The sequence below is a fragment of the Pelobates fuscus genome, chromosome 2 (assembly GCF_036172605.1).
Source record: "Pelobates fuscus isolate aPelFus1 chromosome 2, aPelFus1.pri, whole genome shotgun sequence".
Lineage (NCBI taxonomy): Eukaryota > Metazoa > Chordata > Amphibia > Anura > Pelobatidae > Pelobates > Pelobates fuscus.
In genome coordinates, this window is record NC_086318.1 from 392,650,757 (window position 1) to 392,674,672 (window position 23,916).

The 23,916-nt window shown below is 40.8% G+C and overlaps 1 protein-coding gene across 1 annotated transcript in view; it reads right to left on the minus strand.

The window, feature by feature from the left end:
• Nucleotides 1-17,919: 17,919 nt before the first annotated feature.
• KCTD3 (potassium channel tetramerization domain containing 3) overlaps nucleotides 17,920-23,916 on the minus strand; it is a 50,926-nt gene continuing 44,929 nt past the window's right edge. Inside the window, exons 16-18 of the mRNA XM_063443829.1 lie at nucleotides 22,356-22,540; nucleotides 22,126-22,264; nucleotides 17,920-19,051 (exon numbers count right to left, since the gene is read on the minus strand). Coding sequence (XP_063299899.1) covers nucleotides 18,493-19,051; nucleotides 22,126-22,264; nucleotides 22,356-22,540 — 883 coding nt within the window. The 3' untranslated portion in view covers nucleotides 17,920-18,492. The remainder of the gene's footprint in view (nucleotides 19,052-22,125; nucleotides 22,265-22,355; nucleotides 22,541-23,916) is intronic.

The following is a 23,916-nucleotide window of genomic DNA, read 5'->3' on the forward strand; positions in this document are numbered from 1 at the left end:
GTGCTTGGTGTATATACGAATATAAAAGGGGTTCCACCTCACTTAATCACTTATACATTGCAAGAAAAGTAAGGCAATATTAAGTTGTCTGTTTGATTTGCCTGTTTTGTACACATTCTTAGGATGGGGAACGAAGTAATTAATATATATGGAATACACGGAGCATTATACTCTTTAATATAGATTTCCTTCTCCATCTGGAATGGATCAGCTTTAATGTACATACTTGTTTTATTGTGTTCAATTTCATTTTATAGATTGGGATCATACATATATGTATATAACTTATGTACAGTCCATGGTTTATATATTATATATACATTCTATAATTATTGATATATTAATTTTTTGTAGTTTAGAATACGATAATAAGGGATACATTTTCGTATCCATAAATATATTGCGCTATCCAGAGCGATCCAGAGTTTTTTAATGCCTTTCCCCCTCATGTGCTCTTATTCACTTTCATGCCTCAGAGAAAAAACTGCAAATTGACGATCGCTACCCACTTCCGGGTATGTGGAACGCACGCCTGGAACGCAGAAGACGTGCGTGATGACAACATCCTGTCCGAACAGGAAGTGCCGCCTGAATAGTGAAGCAACACCGGCTGAGAATAATTGAATGATGAACGCTCGGAGGGGATATATAAGAACTTGGGGGGGGGGGAATGTTTTATACACTTGTTTTTTTGCTGTCATTGATGCACCAAGTCCCTGAGGAAGTCCTATCTTGGGACGAAACGCGTAGGACGCCCAGTGGTGATATGCTTATTGTTTTAAACAGATATGTAAGTTATTAAATCTCTTTTTTACTTTACTCTGGAATTGCACCTTATTTTTCTATATATATTTTCTCTTTTGAGCAAATATTCCTAAACTACTGATGGGAGTGTGAGGATGAACATAGAAAACTGTGAAGAAAAAGATTACACTCAAGGCTTTTTTACATCTGAAAATTTGTGAGTGGCCAATTGTTAACTATATATCCTCATTTACTCTCACACAGTTAAACGCTATGTTTTTTCATTTGATCTGTGTTTAGCAGATAATCCCCTACTCTATTTTGTATGTATGCTGAAGACAAGAGGAAGTCTTTGGGGATCTTTTCTGGATACTTCACCTTATACAGGGAAGCTCCATTTTTTGTATACCAATCACTGTTTTCACTGGAGTTGTGTTCACATATTTTGTTTGTTTGCATACACTGATACATACAGACAAAGAAACCCACACTGACATACATATACGAACACCAACACACAGACAGGGCTGCCATCAGAAATTTTAGGGCCCCTGACACAGCTCTAGATCTGGGCCCCCGGGGCCAGCCCCGAGTCCGCCCACAAGGATGAAGTGTGTGTGTGTGTGTGTGTATAGTGGATGCGGTATGTGTGTCATGGATGCAGTGTGTATAGTGGATGTAGAATGTGTATAGTGGATGCAGTATGTGTGTCATGGATACAGTGTGTATAGTGGATGCAGTATGTGTGTCATGGATGCAGTGTGTATAGTGGATGCAGATTGTACGTTTTGTGTAATGTATGTAATGTTTGTATGCATGCATTAGATGCAGAGTGTGTGTGTAGTGAATGTAGGTGTGTGTATAGTGAATGCAGAGTGTGTGTTTTTGTAGTGGATGTAGTGTGTATAGTGAATGTAGTGTGTTTGTAGTGAATGCAGTGTGCTTGTAGTGAGTGAAACGTGTGTGTTTGTGCGTAGTGCAAAGTGTGTTTAGTGAATGTAGTGTGTGTGTAGTACAAAGTGTGTTTAGTGAATGTAGTGCGTGTGTAGTGCAGAGTGTGTTTAGTGAATGTAGTGCAGAGTGTGTTTAGTGAATGTAGTGTTTGTAGTGAGTGCAGCGAGTGTATAGTGAATGTAGTGCAGAGTGTGTTTAGTGAATGTAGTGTGTGTGTAGTGCAAAATGTGTATAGTGAATGTGGTGTGTGTGTAGAGCAAAATGTGTATAGTGAATGTAGTGTGTTCCTGTAGCACAAAGTGTGTTTAGTGAATGCAGTGTGTGTGTGTATGTGTGTAGTGCAGTGTGTTTAGTAAATGTAGTGTTTGGAGTGAGTGCAGAGTGTGTTTAGTGAATGTAGTGTATGTGTAGTGCAGAGTGTGTTTAGTGAATGTAGTGCAGAGTGTGTTAGTGAATGTAGTGTGTGTGTAGTGCAGAGTGTGTTTAGTGAATGTAGTGTGTGTGTGTGTAGTGCAAAGTGTGTTTAGTGAATGTAGTGTGTGTGTAGTACAAAGTGTGTTTAGTGAATGTAGTGCGTGTGTAGTGCAGAGTGTGTTTAGTGAATGTAGTGTTTGTAGTGAGTCCAGAGAGTGTATAGTGAATGTAGTGCAGAGTGTGTTTAGTGAATGTAGTGTGTGTAGTGCAAAATGTGTATAGTGAATGTGGTGTGTGTGTGTGTGTAGAGCAAAATGTGTATAGTGAATGTAGTGTGTGTCTGTAGCGCAAAGTGTGTTTAGTGAATGCAGTGTGTGTGTGTATGTGTGTAGTGCAGTGTGTTTAGTAAATGTAGTGTTTGGAGTGAGTGCAGAGTGTGTTTAGTGAATGTAGTGCAGAGTGTGTTAGTGAATGTAGTGTGTGTGTAGTGCAGAGTGTGTTTAGTGAATGTAGTGTGTGTGTGTGTGTGTGTAGTGCAGAGTGTGTTGAGTGAATGTAGTGTGTGTGTGTGTAGTGCAGAGTGTGCTTGTAAGGATTCAGTGTGTGTGTAAAATAGGGGGGATGGGGAGTATTATTTTTTTTATTTATTTGTGTATATTTAAATTTTATTCACCCCTCCCTGGTTCTTACTGTGCCAGGGAGGGGGGAGATCGCATTTCCTGTTGATCCAGTGGCATGGTGGAGGGAGCCAGCCGCGGTACATTGAAGAGGGGGCCCAGCAGCACACATTGTCTTCCTTTCCAGCTCTTCTCTGACTAAATCTCACGAGACAGGCCTGCGTGCTGTGCGGAGCGTTGCCATAGTAACCCGTGGCAACGCTCTGGCGGCCGCAGGGTGCAGGAAAGTTAGACAGAGAGCAGCTGGAAAGGAGGACAGAGTGTGCTGCTGGGCCCCCTCTTCGTCGTACAGGTAGCAGGGGGCCCTCTGTGCACGAAAATCGCTATATATATATATATATATATATATATATATGTGCTTCTCTATGACAAGCGTTCAGCGTCGACATGCAGAGCATGGAGATGTTGAATGTCAGTGCTGCACATTTTGCAACACTGACACAGGAAGCGCCTAGGTGTTCCTAGGCAGCAATGTAAACACTGCATTTTCTCTTAAAAGGCAGTCTTTGCAGCAAAAACCCTGCAGTGGTAGACTATACTCACCAGAACAACTACATTAAGCTGTATAATATAAATTAAGCTGTAGTTGTTCTGGTAAATATAGTGTCCCTTTATGTTTGTGCGTGCAAAGGGGTAGGGACTGCAGAGGGTGCCGAAAGGAAGGGGCTGTAAAGGGTGTGAGTGGAAGGGGCTGCAGAGGGTACAGGGGGGAATAGAGGCTGTAGTGGGTGCAGAGGAGGGGCAAGATGTAGTGGGTTCAAAGGGTAATAGGAGCTGCAGTGGGAGCAGTTGGGTAGCCCACTAGCCACTACCAAAAGCAAAACCCTACCATTGCGCACAGTGCAGGGGGCAGGAGCTGCAGTGGGAGCAGCAGGTAAGGGCTGCAGTGTGAGCAGAGGGGTAGGGAATTCAGTGTGAGCAGGGAGGTAGGGGCTGCAGAGGGAACAGGGAGGTAGGGGCTGCAGAGGGAGCAGGGGTAGGTGCTGCAGATGGAGCAGGGATGTAGGGGCTGAATGAGGTAGGGGTTGCAGAGGGAGCAGGGAGGTAGGAGCTGTAGGGGGTATGGGCTAGGGGCTGCAGAGGGAGCAGGGGGTAGGGGCTGCAGAGGGAGCGGGGGTAGGGGCTGCAGGGGGAGCAGGGGGGGTAGGGGATGCAGTGGGGGTAGGAGCTGCAGGGGATGCAGTGGGTGCAAGAGCTGCAGAGGGGGTAGGGGCTGCAAATGGAGCAGGGGGTAGGGGCTGCAGAGGGAGCAGGGGATGCAGTGGGAGCAGGGGGGTAGGGGATGCAGTGGGAGCAAGGGGGTAGGGGCTGCAGAGGGAGCAGGGGGGTAGGGGCTGCAGAGAGAGCAGGGGATGCAGTGGGAGCAGGGGGGGTAGGGGATGCAGTGGGAGCAAGGGGGGGTATGGGCATGCAGTGGGAGGTAGGGGATGCAGTGGGAGCAAGGGGGGGGGATGCAGTGGGAGCCAGGGGGGGTAGGGGATGCAGTGGGAGCCAGGGTGGGTAGGGGATGCAGTGGGAGCAAGGGAGGGGTAGGGGATGCAGTGGGAGCCGGGGGGGAGGGGTAGGGGATGCAGTGGGAGCCAGGGGGGGGAGGGTAGGAGATGCAGTGGGAGCCAGGGGGGTGGGGGGGTAGGGGATGCAGTGGGCGCAAGGGGTGGGGGTAGGGGATGCAGTGGGAGCCAGGGGGGTGTAGGGGATGCAGTGGGAGCCAGGGGGTGTAGGGGATGCCGTGGGAGCCAGGAGGGTGTAGGGGATGCTGTGGGAGCCAGGGGGGTGTAGGGGATGCTGTGGGAGCAAGGGGGGGTAGGGGATGCAGTGGGAGAAAGGGGGGGTAGGAGATTCAGTGGGAGAAAGGGGGGGTAGGGGATTCAGTGGGAGCAGGGGGTAGGGGATGCAGTGGGAGCAAGGAGGGGGGGGGGGTAGGGGCTCCCAAAACCCTCCCAAACCTTACCTCTCTGGTGGTCCTCTTCAGAAGGAACCTCACAATGCTAACATGCTGCCTGTAAGTCTTCTCAGGGCAGCTCCGCATAGCTCACTGTGACTGGTGATGTCACTTCCTGCAAAACAAGCCGCATGGAGCTGCCCTGAGCAGTGTTACAGGCAGCTCAGTGAGGCTGTGTTTGGAGACAGGCACACTGAGGGGCAGCCTAGTGGGGTCTTTGGAAGGCCCCTATAGCTGTCCCTCAGTGTGCCCTGCACGGAGGACATGATTAGTAGCAGCAGGGGCCCGCGGAAGGCTGTGCGGGCCCCTTGCTGAGTGCAGGCTGGCTGGGGAGATTGTTTAACTCCCCAGCTCAGCCATTACTTACTGCAGCAGTATGTGGGGCTCGGGGCCCCCCAGGACCGCCGGGCCCATGACAACTGTTATGGTTGTCATGCCCTGATGGCGGCCCTGCACACAGATACAGTGACACACATGCATATACAGACACTGATGCAGATTTAGGCACTGACACACATGCAGATACATATCCTGACACACAGATACAGATACATACCCTGACACACATTCAGATACATACCTTAACACACACACAGATACATACCCTGACATACAAACACACACACTGACACATGGATAATTACCCAGACACACTTAAGGATACACACCCTGACACACAGACAGATACATAGACACATAGATACGTCCACAGACACATACCCTGACACACATTCAAACACATACCCTGACACACATACATATACATATCCTGACACACAGATAGACACAGTGACATAGAGAAACACACTATTTGTAGAAAATAATCCAGGCACTCCAACGAATTCCAAATTGTAGGCAATTTTATTAGAACCAGGAACTACAATAGCTGTGTAGTTCCTGGTTCTAATAAAATTGCCCACAATTTGGAATTTGTTGGAGTGCCTGGATTATTTTCTACAATTAATAATTTTACATTTGGTCCACTTTGGTACTGGGACTTATCCATTGGAGCACCCTGGATTCCTTGATGAAGGGTTGAGTGCACTTCCATTATCTTTTTATATCTATAGAGAAACACACTGACACACATGCAGATACACAAACACGCACATTGACAAACATGCAGATACACAGACACATACATATACACTGACACACTTAAGGATTCATTCCCTGGCACACATATACATACTCTGACACTAAGATACATACCCTAACACATATACAGATACAGTGAAACACAGACACATGAAGATACACAGATACAGACATTGACACACACAATGTCACACAAATGAATACACTGACACACATACAGACAAAGATACTCACAGTGCCATACAGATACGGACACTGACGCACAGATACAGTGACACACACATGCAGATACAGAAACTGACACAGATATAGACACTGACACACATGCAGATACAGACATACTGTTACATACCCTGACCCACAGATACACACCCAGACACACGTGCAGATACAGACTCATAGATACATAAACTGACACAAATAAAGACACATACCCTGACACACAGACTCACTGACACAGAGATACACACTCTGACACACACGCAGATACAAAGACACACATGCAGATACACAGAGAAACATGCGGATACACAGAGACACACACTGACAAACATGCAGATACACAGACACATACATAAAACACATACACTAACAAACATAAAGATTCATACCCTGACACACACAGATACACACACTGAAATACAGATACACACATTGACACACTGATACATACCCTGACACACATGCAGATACAGACACATAGATACATAACCCTGACACAAATACAGATACATACCCTGACACACAGATAGACACTCTGACACAGAGATACACACTCTGACACACATGCAGATACACAGACACATACATATACACATACATACTTAAGGATTCATACTCTGACACAAATACAGATACACACACACGCACAATGACACAGATACACATCCTGACACACGTATATACACCATGACGCACAGATACACACATGCAGATAAACAGAGATACACACACGGACACACATGCAGATACACAGACACATAAATACATATCCTGCGAAAAAACTGTATACCCTGCACTCAGGTTCCGCATATATGCTCTAGCCTTCCACCAAGGGGGCGCTCTGTGTGTAGGATGGACGCATGATCAAGGCTCTGAGGAGCCGAAACGTTGCACTTATTCTGGTGAGGTAGTGAACCCACAAATTAATTTACCTTCTATATCCTGGAGTGCTGCCTGTGTTTCTCTTCTTTGATAAATACATATCCTGTCACACAGATACACACCCTGACAAACAGATACACACCCTGACACACAGATACATACCCTGACACACAGCAGATACACAGACACATAGATATATACCACGACACAAATACACACATTGACACACAGATACATACCCTGACACACATACTGACACATAGATACATACACTGAAACACGTGCAAATACACCAGGGCTTGACAAATTTGCTTGAAATCTAGGAACCAGCTAAAAAAAGTTAGGAGCCAGTATTTTTTTTTTTAACTATCAAAGCTTACTTTTCCGCGACAAAAATAGAATTCTTAAAGGGACACCATAGTCACCAGAACCACTGCAGCTTATTATAGTGGTTTTGGTGTCTATAACTTGTCCCTTCCGGCATTCTTTAATGTAAAGCACACACCTAATCAAGGTAACTCCAGGGGCATCCTAAAGAAGGGCGTGAATTTTTTAGAAATAGGCCATTTGGACGACCCTCTACCACGCCAACTACCCTATCACACTCGCAACAGGGGTCGCGGGAAAAGTGTAACAAGGAGAAGGCGATTTTAAACAATACTCCGCAAATCATTAATCTCTCAACCCGTTCCCTGTCTACTCATGAGACAAGCGTGCTCTCTAAGGGTCTGTCTTTTGTGCCGGTTCCGGCCTTTAATAAGTTCATGTGGGTCAAAGGTTTGCATTTGTTCGTTAGGAAACTAGCGTTATGTAAATATCATCAAATTAGAACTGACAAAAAACTTAAAGATCTGGGGCTTCTTGACAAAGACTACGATTGTCTTATGACTCTAATATCTCTCTTGGATGAGAGTGACACTAACCTCACTCCTTACCAAACAAATTTGAAACCCCAAAGTCGATTTACACCTAATCTGGGGAGTTTCAAAACTATTGAGTTCTTTTTAGAGTCAGTTAAATTCGCAATTGAGAACATTGATCATAAGAATCTAGATTTCTTTCCCAACATGAACTTGACAAAATCTGAGAATAAAGCCCTCCAGTATTTGAAACTGGATACTAAAATTACGATCAAACCAGCTGACAAAGGAGGGAATACAGTCATTTTAGATTCATCTGACTATATAAAAATGACCCTTAAGATTCTTGAAGACAGGGAAACATACCACCTCCTTAAAATGGACCCTACTAATACCTTTCTATTTGACTATAAGGCAATCTTGGACAGGGGCCGCAGTGCAGGGGTGCTATCCGGGGATGAATATGAGTTTATCCTCAATAGACATCCCAGGATAGCTACCTTCTACTGCCTGCCCAAAGTCCATAAAAGTCTGACTAATCCTCCTGGACGCCCCATTGTTTCTGGGGTTGACAACCTTACCCAGAACGGTAGCATATACCTTGATAAAGTTTTACGCCCTTTGTTGAATCCCTACCCTCTTATTTACAGGACACCAAGCAAACCTTAGTCTGGCTATCAGGCCTAAAAGTGCCCGGATCAGTGGCACTGTGTAGCCTTGACGTGGAGGCACTATATTCTTCCATACCACATGAGGTGGGGATCCAACATATCAAATTTTATCTTGATAAAAGGAGCCCCGACTTTAATGACCACTCTACTTTTGTTTTAGAGTTGCTAGATTTTATTCTCCACCGCAACTACTTCCTCTTCAATGAGAAATTTTATCATCAGGTACAAGGCAATGCGATGGGGACGGCTTGTGCCCCATCATATGCCAACCTCCATTTAGGCTGGTGGGAGGAGGTAGTTGTGGCGTCTGATGCCCTTTCACTATATAGGCCCTTTATTCACCATTGGGCTCGCTATATAGATGACATCTTGATCTTGAGGACGGGCACCAGGGATCTGTTTGAGAACTTTGTAGCTGCACTCAATGTTAATGAGTGCAATTTACATTTCACCTCGGAGTTTGGGGGTAATAAACTCAATTTCTTGGACCTCACTATCACAATTCACGACAATTCCATTACCACCACTTTGTACAAAAAGCCCACTTCCTCCAACAGTCTCCTCCGCTGGGATAGTTTCCATCCTCCACCTCTTAAACGTGGCATTCCAACTGGGCAATACCTTAGGGCCCGTAGGAACTGTAGCAACATTGAAGATTTTAAACTTCAAGCTAACATACTTCGACAACAGTTTAAATCAAAGAGTTATCCTAATAAATGCTTGAAAAAAGCCTACAGGAGAGCCCTAGAGGTAGATAGGGGTACTCTCTTATCTCCAAAACAACTAGATACCCCTACCAAAACTCAGACTCCACGTTTGATTGCTACATATGACTCAGGATGGGAGGCGGTGAAGTCCGAGATTCAAAAATTTTGGCCTTTTTTGTTGGAAGATATCCACCTTAAAAAGGTTTTAGGTCCACGAGTGGATATGACCGCACGCAGAGGCAAAAATCTTAGGAACCTATTAGTTCCTAGCCATTTTCATCTCCCACCTATACGTACCTGGCTTCATGCCCCCACGGTGGGATTGTATCAATGTGGCCATTGCGTTGCATGTAAATTTATTAGACGTGACTCCAAGATCATCATGGACAGTGAAGGTAAAAAGACCTTTAGGATAAAATCCTTCTTTAACTGCAACACCGCTGGTATAGTTTACCTCCTTACATGCGCCTGCAAACTACAGTATGTAGGGAAAACCTTTAGACCGTTTAAGGAGCGCATCAAGGAGCATGTAAGATCTCCTAAATTGCCCATTGATACCCCCATTGGCCGCCATCTAAAGGAATGCCATGCGGGCAACCCACAAGGCCTTCGATTCTGTGGACTGGAACTGGTGAGAAGGGACAAACGCAGGGGCAATTATGATAGATTCCTGAGACAAAGGGAAAGCTCATGGATCTATCAACTTAAAACGCTCCAACCCAAAGGCCTCAATGAAGGTTTCTCCTTTGCTCCCTTTATCTAAATATTCCCTTATTATGTTTATCAGCCATTTTTCACCAGTAGCCTTCCTCTCTTGCTGGTTGCTCTGTAGCATATAATAGGTTCATTCTACATATATTATATCTACCTTTATAGTCCCCGCATTTTGGCATTAAAATCTATTGCCTAGCATCACTTTTTATTATGTCTATGCCTTGATACGTTTAATGGAGTATTTCTCCAATTTCTGGTTTTGTCATCACAATTTTTACAAAACTCTTATGAATTAATAACTATTCTCCCTCCTTATTTGGAGTTGTAGGATGGGGCATATTTTTCATATGTTTCATCTATTCGTTTATACTCATTTTTATTATCTTCTACATTATATGCTGCCTCTTTAAGATGTGCTCAATACACTATTTAGATGATAGACTGGCACTTCTAGGGTTAATTTCACCTTTATTTGGCTACAATTCGGCAAACTGTGATATTGTTTAACAGTGCGTGTTTCATTATATGACACTGATTAAAACTTGTGAATATTCACTTTGAATTTACAGTCTATTTTGGACTTTATTTGGATTCTTATGTGCCGATATTTACATATGTGTGACCTATCTTTTCTGAGTCACAGTCTCATCACATCCAGTCTATAAGTGCGAGATACACTTCTTGCTATACTTCCAGTCATTATCTCTATGTGTGTGACCTATTTTGTTTGGTCACAGCCTTACCCAGTCTCTATGCGAGTGAAACATTCCTCGCTAGACCCTCGACGTGTGCTCCTTTCATGGAGCTGTATTGGCTCACCCGCCCACTAATCTCATGGAGCCGGATGATTCGCCGACACTTACTCACGTGACGGCTTTGGGCGGAGCTTTAGCACATTCAAAAAGAGGCGCCCATCCACGGTGCAAACTGCTCTTGAGAAAGGCGACCTGTTTCGCCGAAACGCGCGTTGAGCGTTTATCCTCTGTGGATGATTTTAACTTAGGATTTTCTTTTGGCGGTTTTCATTATACAGAGGTCTAGATATTAGCCTATGACTACTACTATGCTAGGGACTCCTTCCCCCAAATCTCCTATAGCATTATAGGTTCGAGCAGGTGCATTGATATTTACTACGGCATCTTTTGGTTTATTGCATAGACTTTTTTTCTACTCTCTCTGTATCTGGGGCAATTGTCCTTCTATCTAGAGGCTGTGTATCTAAGGACTGCTCAGTACCCTTTTTATTACTGTATCTAATCTGTCTGATCGCTGTTACTGTAACAAGATTTAGCAACTTGGCATTTAACTTTGTATCCATTGCAGTGATTCACCACTTTAGATCTGTTATAACTATTGGGGCATTTGTCCTTTCATCTAGGGATTGTGCACCTAGGGACTACTTAGCACCCTATTACCACTGAATCTAATTTATCTGATCACTGTTATTATAACAATATGTAGCAACTTTGCATCGAACTTTGTATTTTTTAGAGTGATCTACCAATTCAGATCTGTTATAACCATCGATCTAATCCTATTTTATTTACTTATGTTTGTTTTGTTTTGAGTTTTTCCCTCATGAGGGATCATTAAAGAGTTTTTTGTTTTTAAGCTCCCTGTGTTCCACTTCTATATTTAGACACTCACAGAGGAGCTTTTTATATCTAGATACTAGGTCTTAGTGGGAGGCAGTGTGTGTCTACATTTGCCACCTATTAGTCCATTTTTTCTAATGTAAACACTGCCTTTTCAGAGAAAGGACAGTGTTTACATTGCTGCTTAGTAACACCTCTAGTGGTCATCAATCAAACAAAGCTCGGCATGGAGGCACTGAATGTTCCCCATAGTGATGCATTCATTCAATACCTCTCTTTGAGGATATGAAGATTAGTGCATGCACAATAGCCTCCTCCTATGGGACAGCATTGATCATCAAGATTGATTATTTCAGCCATGGAAGCGGATTCAGCCATGGCAAGACCGTCACTGCGTGGGAAAACAGGTAAGTAAAATCACCTTTCTCAGAGGGGGACCGGTCACCTAAACAGACACTCACTAAGAGACAGACACACACACACACACACACACACACACACACACATTCAGAACTTGAATTAAAAAAAATATTATGATTGAAACCCACCCAGCCTTCCTACCTTTTGGAGAGATGAAGTGAATAGGCTTTCTATCATCTCCCTGTTTAGTTTAGTATACCAGGGGCCGGAATGACGTCATATTCTGGCTCAGGGTATCTTTGCAGGGCGCACGAGGGAGCAGAGCAGGGAGATGACAGCTCACTCCCCTGCCCCTCTCCCCCCCCCCCCCACGCTGGGTCTATCCCACACAGCGCCCACTGGTCCGTCTCTGCCCTCCCTCAAGACGCACATGCTGCCATCCTGGATGAGCTGCACTACCTGAGCCACTTGTGTGGGTTGTAGACTCCGTCTCATGCTACCACTAGAGTAAAAGCACTGCCAGCATTAAAAAGTGACCAAAACTTCAGCCAGGAAGACGCACAGCCATGGGAGAGCGAACTTTAACTCATGGTTTACATACAAACATAACCAACCACTTTTCCTAGTTTCTTTTTTCGATCTAAATAATGTGTAACCATTTAAATTAACTGTGAAATACAAAGTTTAAAACAGTGGAGCGCTTATGTGATAACCCAGTGTTATATTGTGCACAAAAAAGTAGTATTATAGCACTTAGCTGGGATTTTTTTCTCTAGTTTTATATTGGTGTCTTCTGTGCCTTTAAAACATAAAATTGAATATAGTGTAATAATGCTATTTTTATGGGCACAGGAATAAGGAAAAAATGGAAAAACTCACATATTCCAGAGCTAATATAATATAATATATATATATATTCCCTACATTGCAAAAAGATGTCTTTTATATAATGAATTGATTTAATATAATTTCCTTTTTTATCTGTAAAATGAAATCTCAATTGGTGAGACGCAAAATGAAACGCAGACCAGAAGAAAGGAGGGAGGAACGTTATAATACGCCCTTCCGCAAATGAACTCTTATGCCGACGTAATGACGTCATGCGGTCCACGTACACATATCGAAATCGAGGCGTGGACCGCAAATACAGCGCGAAAAGAAAATTGAACGAGGAACAGCTGATGGAGAACAAAAGGAGGAAGCATTTAAAAACGGAGACCCAGGAAGTCAGAATCAGAAGACTGAGGAAGCCGAACTGAACGGTGAAACGCGTTTCTTTATTTGAATAGACTTTTTAATAGATTTGGTATCTGTATTTTTATATTTAGTTTTATTCGATTTTGGAAAATAAAATAATACTTTTTTACCGAATCCACACCAGAGCTAGGTTATATTAGCTCTGGAATATGTGAGTTTTTCCATTTTTTCCTTATTCCTGTGCCCATAAAAATAGCATTATTACACTATATGCAATTTTATGTTTTAAAGGCACAGAAGACACCAATATAAAACTAGAGAAAAAAATCCCAGCTAAGTGCTATAATACTACTTTTTTGTGCACAATATAACACTGGGTTATCACATAAGCGCTCCACTGTTTTAAACTTTGTATTTCACGGATGTGTGTTTGGGGAGAATTACACATTCAGTGTGATAGCAGCTTGATTTATAATAACAATTTGATACATTGTATGCACATAAAACGTTCTCACTACACAGACTTGTGTTTACATTTAAATTAACTGCCCAGTCATGTAGGGCTGGCTCGTCCATTGGAGTGAGGGCCACGGCCGCCTGTTCCGGGCCCTTGCTGGTGTATACAATGAAGATGGGGCCCATGTGTGTAATTTTACAATTCCAGCAGCAGCTACTCTCCTCTCGCAAGGAGTGTTGCCAATGCTTGTCCCATGGCAATGCTCTTGAGGCTTGCGAGAAGAGAGTTCCTGTTGCTGCTGGAGTTGTAAGATTACTCTCCCACTAGTTTAAAATCTCCTCCAACCTTCTAGTCATCCTGTCTCCCAGCACAGCAGATCCTCTTCCGTTTATTTGCAATTCAGCACACCTATAAAGATTGTATCCAAGCGCAAAATCAGCCCAGTGCTCTAAGAAGCCAAACCCCTCCTTCCTACAACATGACTTGAGCCACGCATTAACCTCTTAACTCCCGCTGCCTTTTTACTGTGGTGTAGGGCACAGGTAATATCTCTGAAAATACTACCTTGGAAGTCCTTTTCTTTAGTTTACTTCCTGATTTCATTCATTGAAATCTCCATTTTCGTCTGACTTTGTCATTGATACCAATATGGACTATGACAGCTGCATTATCCCCAGCTCCTCACAATAATCCATTCACTGTCAGCAACCGGACCCGAGCACAAGGGAGACAGCAAACTGTTTGGTTGAGCTAATCAGAGGGCCAGATTACCCTATCTACACTCTTAATAATAAGGTCCCCTACCACTACAATCTGTCTAGCCTTTATTACACTAATATGGACCAAGCTTAATTTGTTTTTCACTCAAGGCCCAAAGTCGTTTTTGCATTTTTGCTCTGTCTTTAACCGCAATTACCATCTTTCTCATTTACACTGCTCAAAAAAAATAAAGGGAACACAAAAATAACACATCCTAGATCTGAATGAATGACATATTCTTCTGAAATACTTTGTTCTTTACATTTAAAAATGGAGATCAAATTTTTCAACCCCTGGAGGTCTGGATTTGGAGTCACACTCAAAATTAAAGTGGAAAAACACACTACAGGCTGATCCAACTTTGATATAATATCCTTAAAGTAAGTCAAAATAAGGGTCAGTAGTGTGTGTGGCCTCCACGTCCCTGTATGACCTCCCTACAACGCCGTGCATGCTCCTGATGAGGTGGTGCATGGTCTCCTGAGGAATCTCCTCCCAGACCTGGACTAAAGCATCTGCCAACTCCTGGACAGTCTGTGGTGCAACGTGACATTGGTGGTTGGAGCGAGACATGATGTCCCAGATGTGCTCAATTGGATTCAGGACTGTGGAACGGGCGGGCCAGTCCATAGCATCAATGCCTTCGTCTTGCAGGAACTGCTGACACACTCCAACCACATGAGGTCTAGCATTGTCTTGCATTAGGAGGAACCCAGGGCCAACCACACCAGCATATGGTCTCACAAGGGGTCTGAGGATCTCATCTCGGTACCTAATGGCAGTACCTCTGGCGATCACATGGAGGGCTGTGCAGCCCCCCCCAAAGAAATGCCACCCCACACCATTACTGACCCACTACCAAACCGGTCATGCTGGACGATGTTGCAGGCAGCAGAACATTCTCCACGGCGTCTCCAGACTCTGTCACATGTGCTCAGTGTGAACATGCTTTAATCTGTGAAGAGAACAGTTACATTGTGTTAAGTGTTCCCTTTATTTTTTTGAGCAGTGTACTACATCAACACATATTATACTGTTGTTTAAAGGACAAATAGGGCTTTAACTTGATGTGACATATATGTAGTTCCAGATCAAAAAATACAAGGGAGTAATATAAAATTTCAATGCGGAGAAATTTTAGAGGTTGGTATGTTAGTCTTGTAAGTTTAATAGTGAAGACAAAAAATTAAATTGGCACATAAAAAGTATATATTTATAAAAAGTAGATATCATAAGCCATTTACCTAAAGTTATTATTTAACTGCCAGTTTCTGCTAAATATTGTTGTAAAATTTAGTTTTCATTTCCTAAAATGTTAACATATAACGTGTTTTTTTCATAAATAATTTGCAAACCTGATATGTGCTAGTACTGTACCAAACTCCCTATTGTATTTAGCTACATCTTTTGAGTACGATACCCGGAATGCCTGCCTTTCCACTATCCTGTGAAACTACAACGCCAAATACGAGACCCGACTATTTCAGTTTTTGCAGTTGCAATTTTTCTAGATGGATTTGACTGTTGAAATTACCCCACAAAGACCTACCATTTGTGAAAGTAGACATTCTGGCAATCTCATGTGGTGTATATTGTGCCTTGGCGTGCTGCAATTTTTTTTTTGCCAGTTTATGTAAAGGTTTGTGGCAATTTCTCCTTTCTTTATTTTTTTCACATAAAATTACAGAACATTACATTACAATTTAACTGCCCATTTCTGAAACCTTATATGTGCCACTCCCTGACCCCTCCAAACATGCTCAGCAAACTCTTCTGAACAAATACCCCAAATTTGCACTTACATTGCAATATAAGAGACCAGACTCTTTCAATTTTTACTATAAGACTTTTCATTGATTAATTTGTTGGGTCTATTACGCATTTTGGAGCATTGTAGCAGTTTTTCAATTCAAATCATGTCATAAATGCACGTCATTTGTAAAAGAAGACTCCACAGGCATGACATATGGCACATTTTGAACCTTATTTTAGCACCAATTTCTTTCTAAGTTTATAGTATTTTATTTTCACATTTTTGTTTTTACATGCACATTGCAATTTAGCGGTTTATTTTCTAAACTTCATATGTGCTACTGTAATAATCATTAAAATGTGCTCAGCTATATCTACTGAATACAGAATGACACCCTTTGCATACCCTTGTTAAGTTTTTGTGAAAATACAGAGCTGACTTTTTAACTTGCCCATTGCAATTTATAAAAAAAAAAAAAAATACAAAAATTGGCAAATTGAAGATGGTTGTTTCCCTTTGCTAATATGAGTACTGATATTGGCAAATGGAATTTAAACTAAAACAGAGTGGTATGTTGCTGCCATCTACTGGCTATTTTCAGTATGACAGATTTATATCTTTAACATTGAACAAATATACCCAATGAATTTCGATCAGTAAACCTAATAACATCCATCACTGATCAAAATACCATTGGAGCAGAGAAGGAGATCCTCCAGGGTCTGTTTAGACAATCGGGGGCTCGAAATCACCACATCAAGTGAAAGAACTGTGGCTATGCTTGATCACTCAGCTGAAGTGTTCTCTATGGATTTAAAGGGCTATGATCAGTAGAGATGTCGCGAACTGTCCGCCGAACCGTTCGCGAACATTTCGCCGGCGAACAATAGCGTGTTCGCGGCGAAACGAACATACACAATTTCCGGTCCGCCCCCTATACGTCATCATTGAGTGAACTTTGGCCCGGAACCTCACAGTCAGCAGACACATTCGCGAACGGTTCGCGAACGGTTCGGCGGACAGTTTGCGACATCACTAATGATCAGTAATAATTTTCAGCAATGCATGCAGCTCATCAAAAAGTATAGGGACACTAAAAATTGCCCCAAGTGACAGAGATAGGATTTAACCCTGCTTGCACTACATTGCTGTCTATGTGAATTTAAATCCCCATTGAAAGACCTACATGACAATTGCAATCTGAGCTTTGCTTGCAGCTCACCTGTCCGTCTGGGGCCACTAAACATGTCCCCCAGCTGACAGAGGGGATCTACAGGTATCAAAAAGTTCCTTGGTACCAGCAGGGATTTAACCCCTGAAGGTATTTTTACTGTATGTTTAAAGCCCTGCACTGCATGATGGTATAGGCTTTAAGTAGTGAGCAAGCTCAGTGAGTCATCTATGGGTTTATTTAGGTATGCAAAAAACAAAAAAAGGGGAACTTTAGGGAATACTCTACTAATGTACTCAGCAGCAGCAGACAGGGGAAAAAAACAAAAGAAAAACTGCATTTTAATAATTTCAAGTCAAGCAGATTTATTGAATAAAGAAATACCAACCTCTGTCCAAAATGTTTAGATCTCAAAGTATTACGCCTATTTTTGAACTCCTAGTTAAAAATAACCAACTTAAAAAAAGACTACTTTTTAGCAACTCCAAACAAGATAATGAAAAATTCAAACCAAAGAGGAAAAACCTGAATATATTTTCTAAATGTATATATATATTTTAATATAACATTATTAGATTGTTTAAAATTACATTACAGCATAGTGCTCTTAAAAAAACAAACAAACAACCCACACAAATGGAACGATATGTCAGTTTTATCCATACAATGCATTTACTAGCATTACTTTATTTTTTTCCCGCAATCTGGAAAGAAATTAAATGCTATAAGTCAATGCAAATTTTTTTTATCCAAAAGTTATATTGGAGAAGTCAGTCTTTACATTACCCAAGTGCAATATTTTCATACATATATATATATATTTTTGTTTCAATTCAAACACTGCATATATACAGACACATATATGCAAACTACTCTGCCTCGTGCAAATTATGCCATGTTTCTATAAAATTAAATATTTAGGATATGTCTATTTACTGTATCAGTGCTCAGTATAGGAGGATAAATAAACTATTGATAAATCGATAAGTTATTACTTGCATATGTAAACAATTAAGAATAAAAAAAAATGTATAATTTATAAAATGTATATTTGCAGAAAACCTGCATAGATGGTAAAACTCCTTTGGTTTTCCTATATTACAAAACAAGGAGCAGTTAGTACACAGTCTTTCTACATTTCCAAAATAAATAGTGTTTTTGCTTGTATGCTCAAAAAAAAAAAAAAAAAATAACTCTGTTTCTTTAAAATCTGGTTGCACAGATAAGCAGCCAAACAAATATTAAAATTCCAGCATGTTTTGAGATTGTTTATGGACATGCTAGAAAAGCTAATAAGCATTTTAAATTTCCATTTTCACAAGGCATAGTCTTGGCAGGAGGAGTCACTTTTTTTACGACGTGGAGAAGTGGTGGATTTAGTAGGAGATGGTGATGCTGTACCGGGTGATTCATTTCCACCATCCCCTGAACTTGGTGATGAGCCTAAAAGAGGTGCTTGAGAAATTTTTCTTCTTCCCAAAAAGGCTCCATCGAATCCACTTTTCTTTTTATTTTCTGACTTTGATTCGTTGTCATCATCTACAGATTTTTTCCGGACATCTGTGTTTTCCTGTATTTTACAAGCATCCATAATGCCTTCTAGAACTTTGCTAGCTCTTATCGTTGTTCCACCCTTTTTATCAAGGGAGCTGCTTTCCCAATCAGACTGTTTTGCTTCATTTTTAACCAAGACACTCCCATTTTCTGACATTGCCTTCTCGATCGGGTTTTTGCCAAAGCTCAAAGAATGAAAATCCCTATAGCTGTGAAAACTTTCTGTTCTTCTTGCCCTGGCTAACAGTGGGCTCTCACGATAGGGCCTTACGGAGCCGTAGGTTGCAGCTTCATGAATTGTTTCATGGTGAAGTTGTAAACTGAAACACAAATAAATGAGAGTTTTGTGTAATGAAATCTAAGAAGTTTTGTTACATCTATATTGTAATGCATCTAAAAATAATAAAATAATATTGTCTTGCACATGTGATTACGGTAGTCATTAAAGGACCACTATAGGCACCCAGACCACTTCAGCTCAATGAAGCGGTCTGGGTGCCAGGTCCCCCTAGTTTTAAACTTGCAGCTGAAAACATAGTGTTTACACTGCAGGGTTAATCCAGCCTCTAGTGGCTGTCTCCCTGACAGCCACTAGAGGCGCTTCCGCGATTTACACAGAGTAAATTGCACTTATTTGACGCTTATTGCACTCTGTAACTTCTGAAAACACCATAAAACCTGTACATGAGGGGTACTGTTATACTCGGGAGACTTCGCTAAACACAAATATTAGTGTTTTAATACAGTCACAACAATTATATCGTCAGTGTAAGTGCCATTTGTGTGTGAAAAACACAAAAAATGTCACTGTCACTGACGATATCGTCGTTGTAATACATTTTACTGTTTTGAAAAACTAATATTTGTGTTCAGCGAAGTCTTCCGAGTAAAACAGTAACCCCCATGTACAGGTTTTATGGTGTCTTGGAAAGTTACAGGGTTAAATATAGTGCTAGAAAATGAAATTCCCTGAACTTTTGGCCTGGGTTGTCAGGCAGGTCCTGCAAATTGTAATTAATAAAATGACCTAATTATGTAAAATTATTACATAAATATATACGTAGAAATATTATATATATATGTGTATATATATATATGTATATAATTTTCTTTTATTACTTTTATTTATATATAGGTATATATATCGTGATATACTTATGTATATAGATATATATATTATTTAGTTCTACATGTATTTTGATATCAATATACATATATTAATTTTAAAATACAGTTAGAATGAAATTACGCATGTATATATATTTTTTATCTATTTATTTTTTATTATTTATTTTATTTTTAAACGTATTTATATATTTATTTATTTTTTATTATATATAAATATATATATAATGAAAATTATATATATATTTAATCAATATCATTGTACGTGTATTTTGATATTAATATATATATATTTATATATAGATATATATAATTAGGTATATATTAATATTAAAATACACGTAGACAGTGTATGTATATTTATGTGTATGTGTGTATATGTGCATATATTTAATAAATATATATATGATCTAAGTATATATAATTTCATTTTACACTGTTTTAACATGTTTTAATTTTATTTTCAGACAGCAGGGGGAGTACCTGTCATTACAGGCACTCCTCCTGCTGGCATTGCCTTGCAAGGACCTGGCGATCACATGGCCCGGGGGGGCCGAAGAGGACGGAGGGGGACTCCCTGGGCTCCCAGGTAAGTCCCCATACCGCGATCGCCGGTGTGGGATCGCCGGCGACCGGGTAAGTACAAAAGATCGCAGGGCGTTCTATGCCGCCCTGCGGCATTTAGAGCCATCTAAATAAGGTCGGCATAGAACGCCCTGCGGTCTTAAGGAGTTAAGGATGAATGGGGGCATCTTAAAAGTTGTTACAGTACATCAACAGTAAAATTAGTTTTGGGAAATGTAGGAGAACAGTCAATAGACAAAGTGTACAATACAAATGGTCAAGAGCAGAGAAGGACATTGGTGAAGTGAAGTAGGCAGCAACACAACCCAGCCAGGGGTCTTGCTTCTCTGGCTAGAGGCAGTATGACTTGAGGTAAAAGTGGGAGTGGTGCCTTGGAAGTCCTGAGATGTAGATATATGAAATGTCAAAACATTGGACAAGGGGAAAATGGATAGTGTACTATATTCTTTCAAATAAGAGGCAATAAGTAGTAAAAAAGCATGCACACTTCCATGAGCTAGGGTCTAGCTGCAACATATGTGTTTAAACAATGTAATCTCTGCTCATGGATAGAGATGCACTTCTCCCTACATATAAAATTCTCAGCAATTGGAGGTAAACCATATAGAGCAGTATATTTGTGCATGATGGGTGCAAACATATATAAATGCAATGCAGGACGACCATAGAGACTAACAGTCTGTTTTCAAACACTGCCTGATCAAAGGTCCGTGTATTTGGCTGAAGTATCCAGTCATATACTAAAGGTAGGGATAAGTTTTTCCTTATTTTTTTACGTGTACTTCATTAAAAAAAATACTTTGAAAACTTGATGAAAGATTATTTTAAAAATATTTTTGAGGGCATTGTTGTTGGTTTTTTAAACATTACAGTGCACACTACATACGTATGTTCGGTTAATCATATAGAAGCTGAAGACATTGTAAGATAATATATCCTAGAGTGAGGATTATACAACTCCACACTAACTCCAGTATTGTTTGCCTTTAATTTGTTTCATACCCTGCTACGATTTGTAAATAAATAAGTGCTAGCTCCAGTGCACTAAATTCTAGCTCCTTAATATGCAAGTGTAAATTGCTTCTTAACATAACATTGCACTATAATTATTTTGCTTGCTCAAATTTTAGTCATTTTACATATCTGCACTTAAGGACGTCCAAAGCGCCACTCCTACTTTTTCCTTAAGACAATAGATAGAATGTATTTGCCAAACACCACGTAATTAACTTTCCGCCATGTCAGGTATGAGGAGAGGGGAGAAGTGGTTCTTTGTGCAACTAATATACTGATCAAACTGATGCCACTATAATTGCATTATTACCCTGCTTTAGCTAGTAGTATTGCCAATAAATAAATGTTAGAAGCTGCTTTGAGTTTATTGGTCATATGTTGTTCCAGAGTAATACTTGAACAAAGATAATTAAAATGCAGATCTCTGTACATTATTTACATGTGGTGAATGAGAACTAAAGATCTATAATCAACCCACCCAAGGATAACTGAATAGATGCAATGGAATGCAGATTATTTCCATGTATTAATAAAACATGCCGCATTAAATGTTAAATTTTTTACAGACAAAAAAACTATGGATATTTCTTACGGAAACTCAAGTAAATGTGTTTGATCCCTCATAAATGTCAATATAAGCAAATTCACACAAAAGCCATTTAGATTTTACCTTGAGCTAGAGTCACGAAGACGGCTTTGGTATACTACAGATGTGGCAGGACTGATGTTAGGTGTGGCACAGCGAGATGCACTGAGGTCACACTGATCCAATAACTTAAGCAGTTCTTCTTCTGTAGGGCCACCGACTTCTTAAAAAACAAAACAAAGTTAATTAGGCAAAACACTTTTCTACGTATCATGTTAATTTCAAATAGACAAGTTCACTGTCACTTTGTTTACCTTTGTCTTCTATTTTGGTCGCCATGTCCATTGCTGTAGTTAGATCCCACATTTGAATACTTCCATTCGAATGGCCAGTGAAGAGGTAGCGACGTGGTCGAGAACCCATTCTACTAGAACCTTCACATTCTCTGACAGTAAAGCATGTAATTGTAGTGCAATCGACTGCCTGAATTTCACAGATTCTGAAACAAACGATGTGACCAGAGGTAATAGTCACAGCAAAATACAGTGAGAATATAGAAGAACAGAAAAAGGTATGCTTATCTGTAGTGCTTATAGTAGAGCAAACTATTTCTAAAAAGATTTATTTAGTATACTTGCCCTTCCAAGAATGAAAAAGCTAATGAGGCACTCTTCTCCATTTTAGTAAATACTAGCTGCAGGGTGAATAATTTAAGTGTTTAATTGTTTACTTAAATGGACACTATCGTCAGCAGAACAACTACAGTTTATTTGTTCTGTGGAGTAGAATCGTTCCCTTCAAGCTTTATGCAGTAAACACTGTATTTTCAGAGAAAAGGCAGTGTTAACATTACAGCCTAGGGATACCTCCACTGGCCACTCCTCAGATGGCTGCTAGAGGTGCTTCCTGGGGCAGTGCTGCACAGTGTGCTGCACTGTCATTCAGTGTCTCCACCCTCGGCATGGAGAAACTGAACTTTCCTTATAAGGAAGCATTGATTCAATGCATCTCTATGAGGAGATGCTGATTGGCCAGGACTGTGTTTGGCTTGTGCTGGCACTGCTCTGTATTTGCCTCCTTGACACTTTCAGCCAATCCTTCCTATGGGAAAGCATTGTGATTGGCTTGGCACAAACACTTCTGATGTCAGCCAAGCAGGCATATCAGGAACAGACTGTAATAAAAGTAAGATTTTACTATATTTAGGAAGGGCAAGGGGGGTGGAGGGGGGATAGATGGTGTTTTTAGCACTTTAAGGTTTGTGTTCCTAACCCTATAATGTTCTTTTAATATTTGTTGTGTAAAGAGCTAGGTTATGCCATGAAGTAGCAAGTCCATAATGTCCTATGTATTTTGAACTCTACCAGTACGTATGCAATCAGTCAATTACATGTTTATAAACAACAGGGGTGATAAGCGTACTAAATGGGTAGTTTTTGTAGGCTGCAGTACACAGTACAAGGATTCCCAAACCTCGTGAGAGAACAAATAGCAAAAGAAATAGCGTATACCACACCCAAAATTAAATGTACAAGGAATACACGTACATAACTCTTCAGATGGTATAATACTGTAGACCTCAGAACAACAAAAAGAATACAATAATAGTGCAATACAGTATGGATAATATTATGTATAGATAATAATTGAGATAATAGCTCTGTATAAGATTCACTCACATTCTATTGAGCTATTATCTCAATTATCATCTATACCATACTGTATTGCACTATTATTGTATTCTTTTTGTTCTTCTGAGATCTACAGTATTATACAATCTGAAGATTTATGTACGTGTATTTCTTGTACATTTAATTCTGGGCGCGGTATATGCCATTTTGTTTTGCTAATTACATGTTCATAAAAATTTCAGAA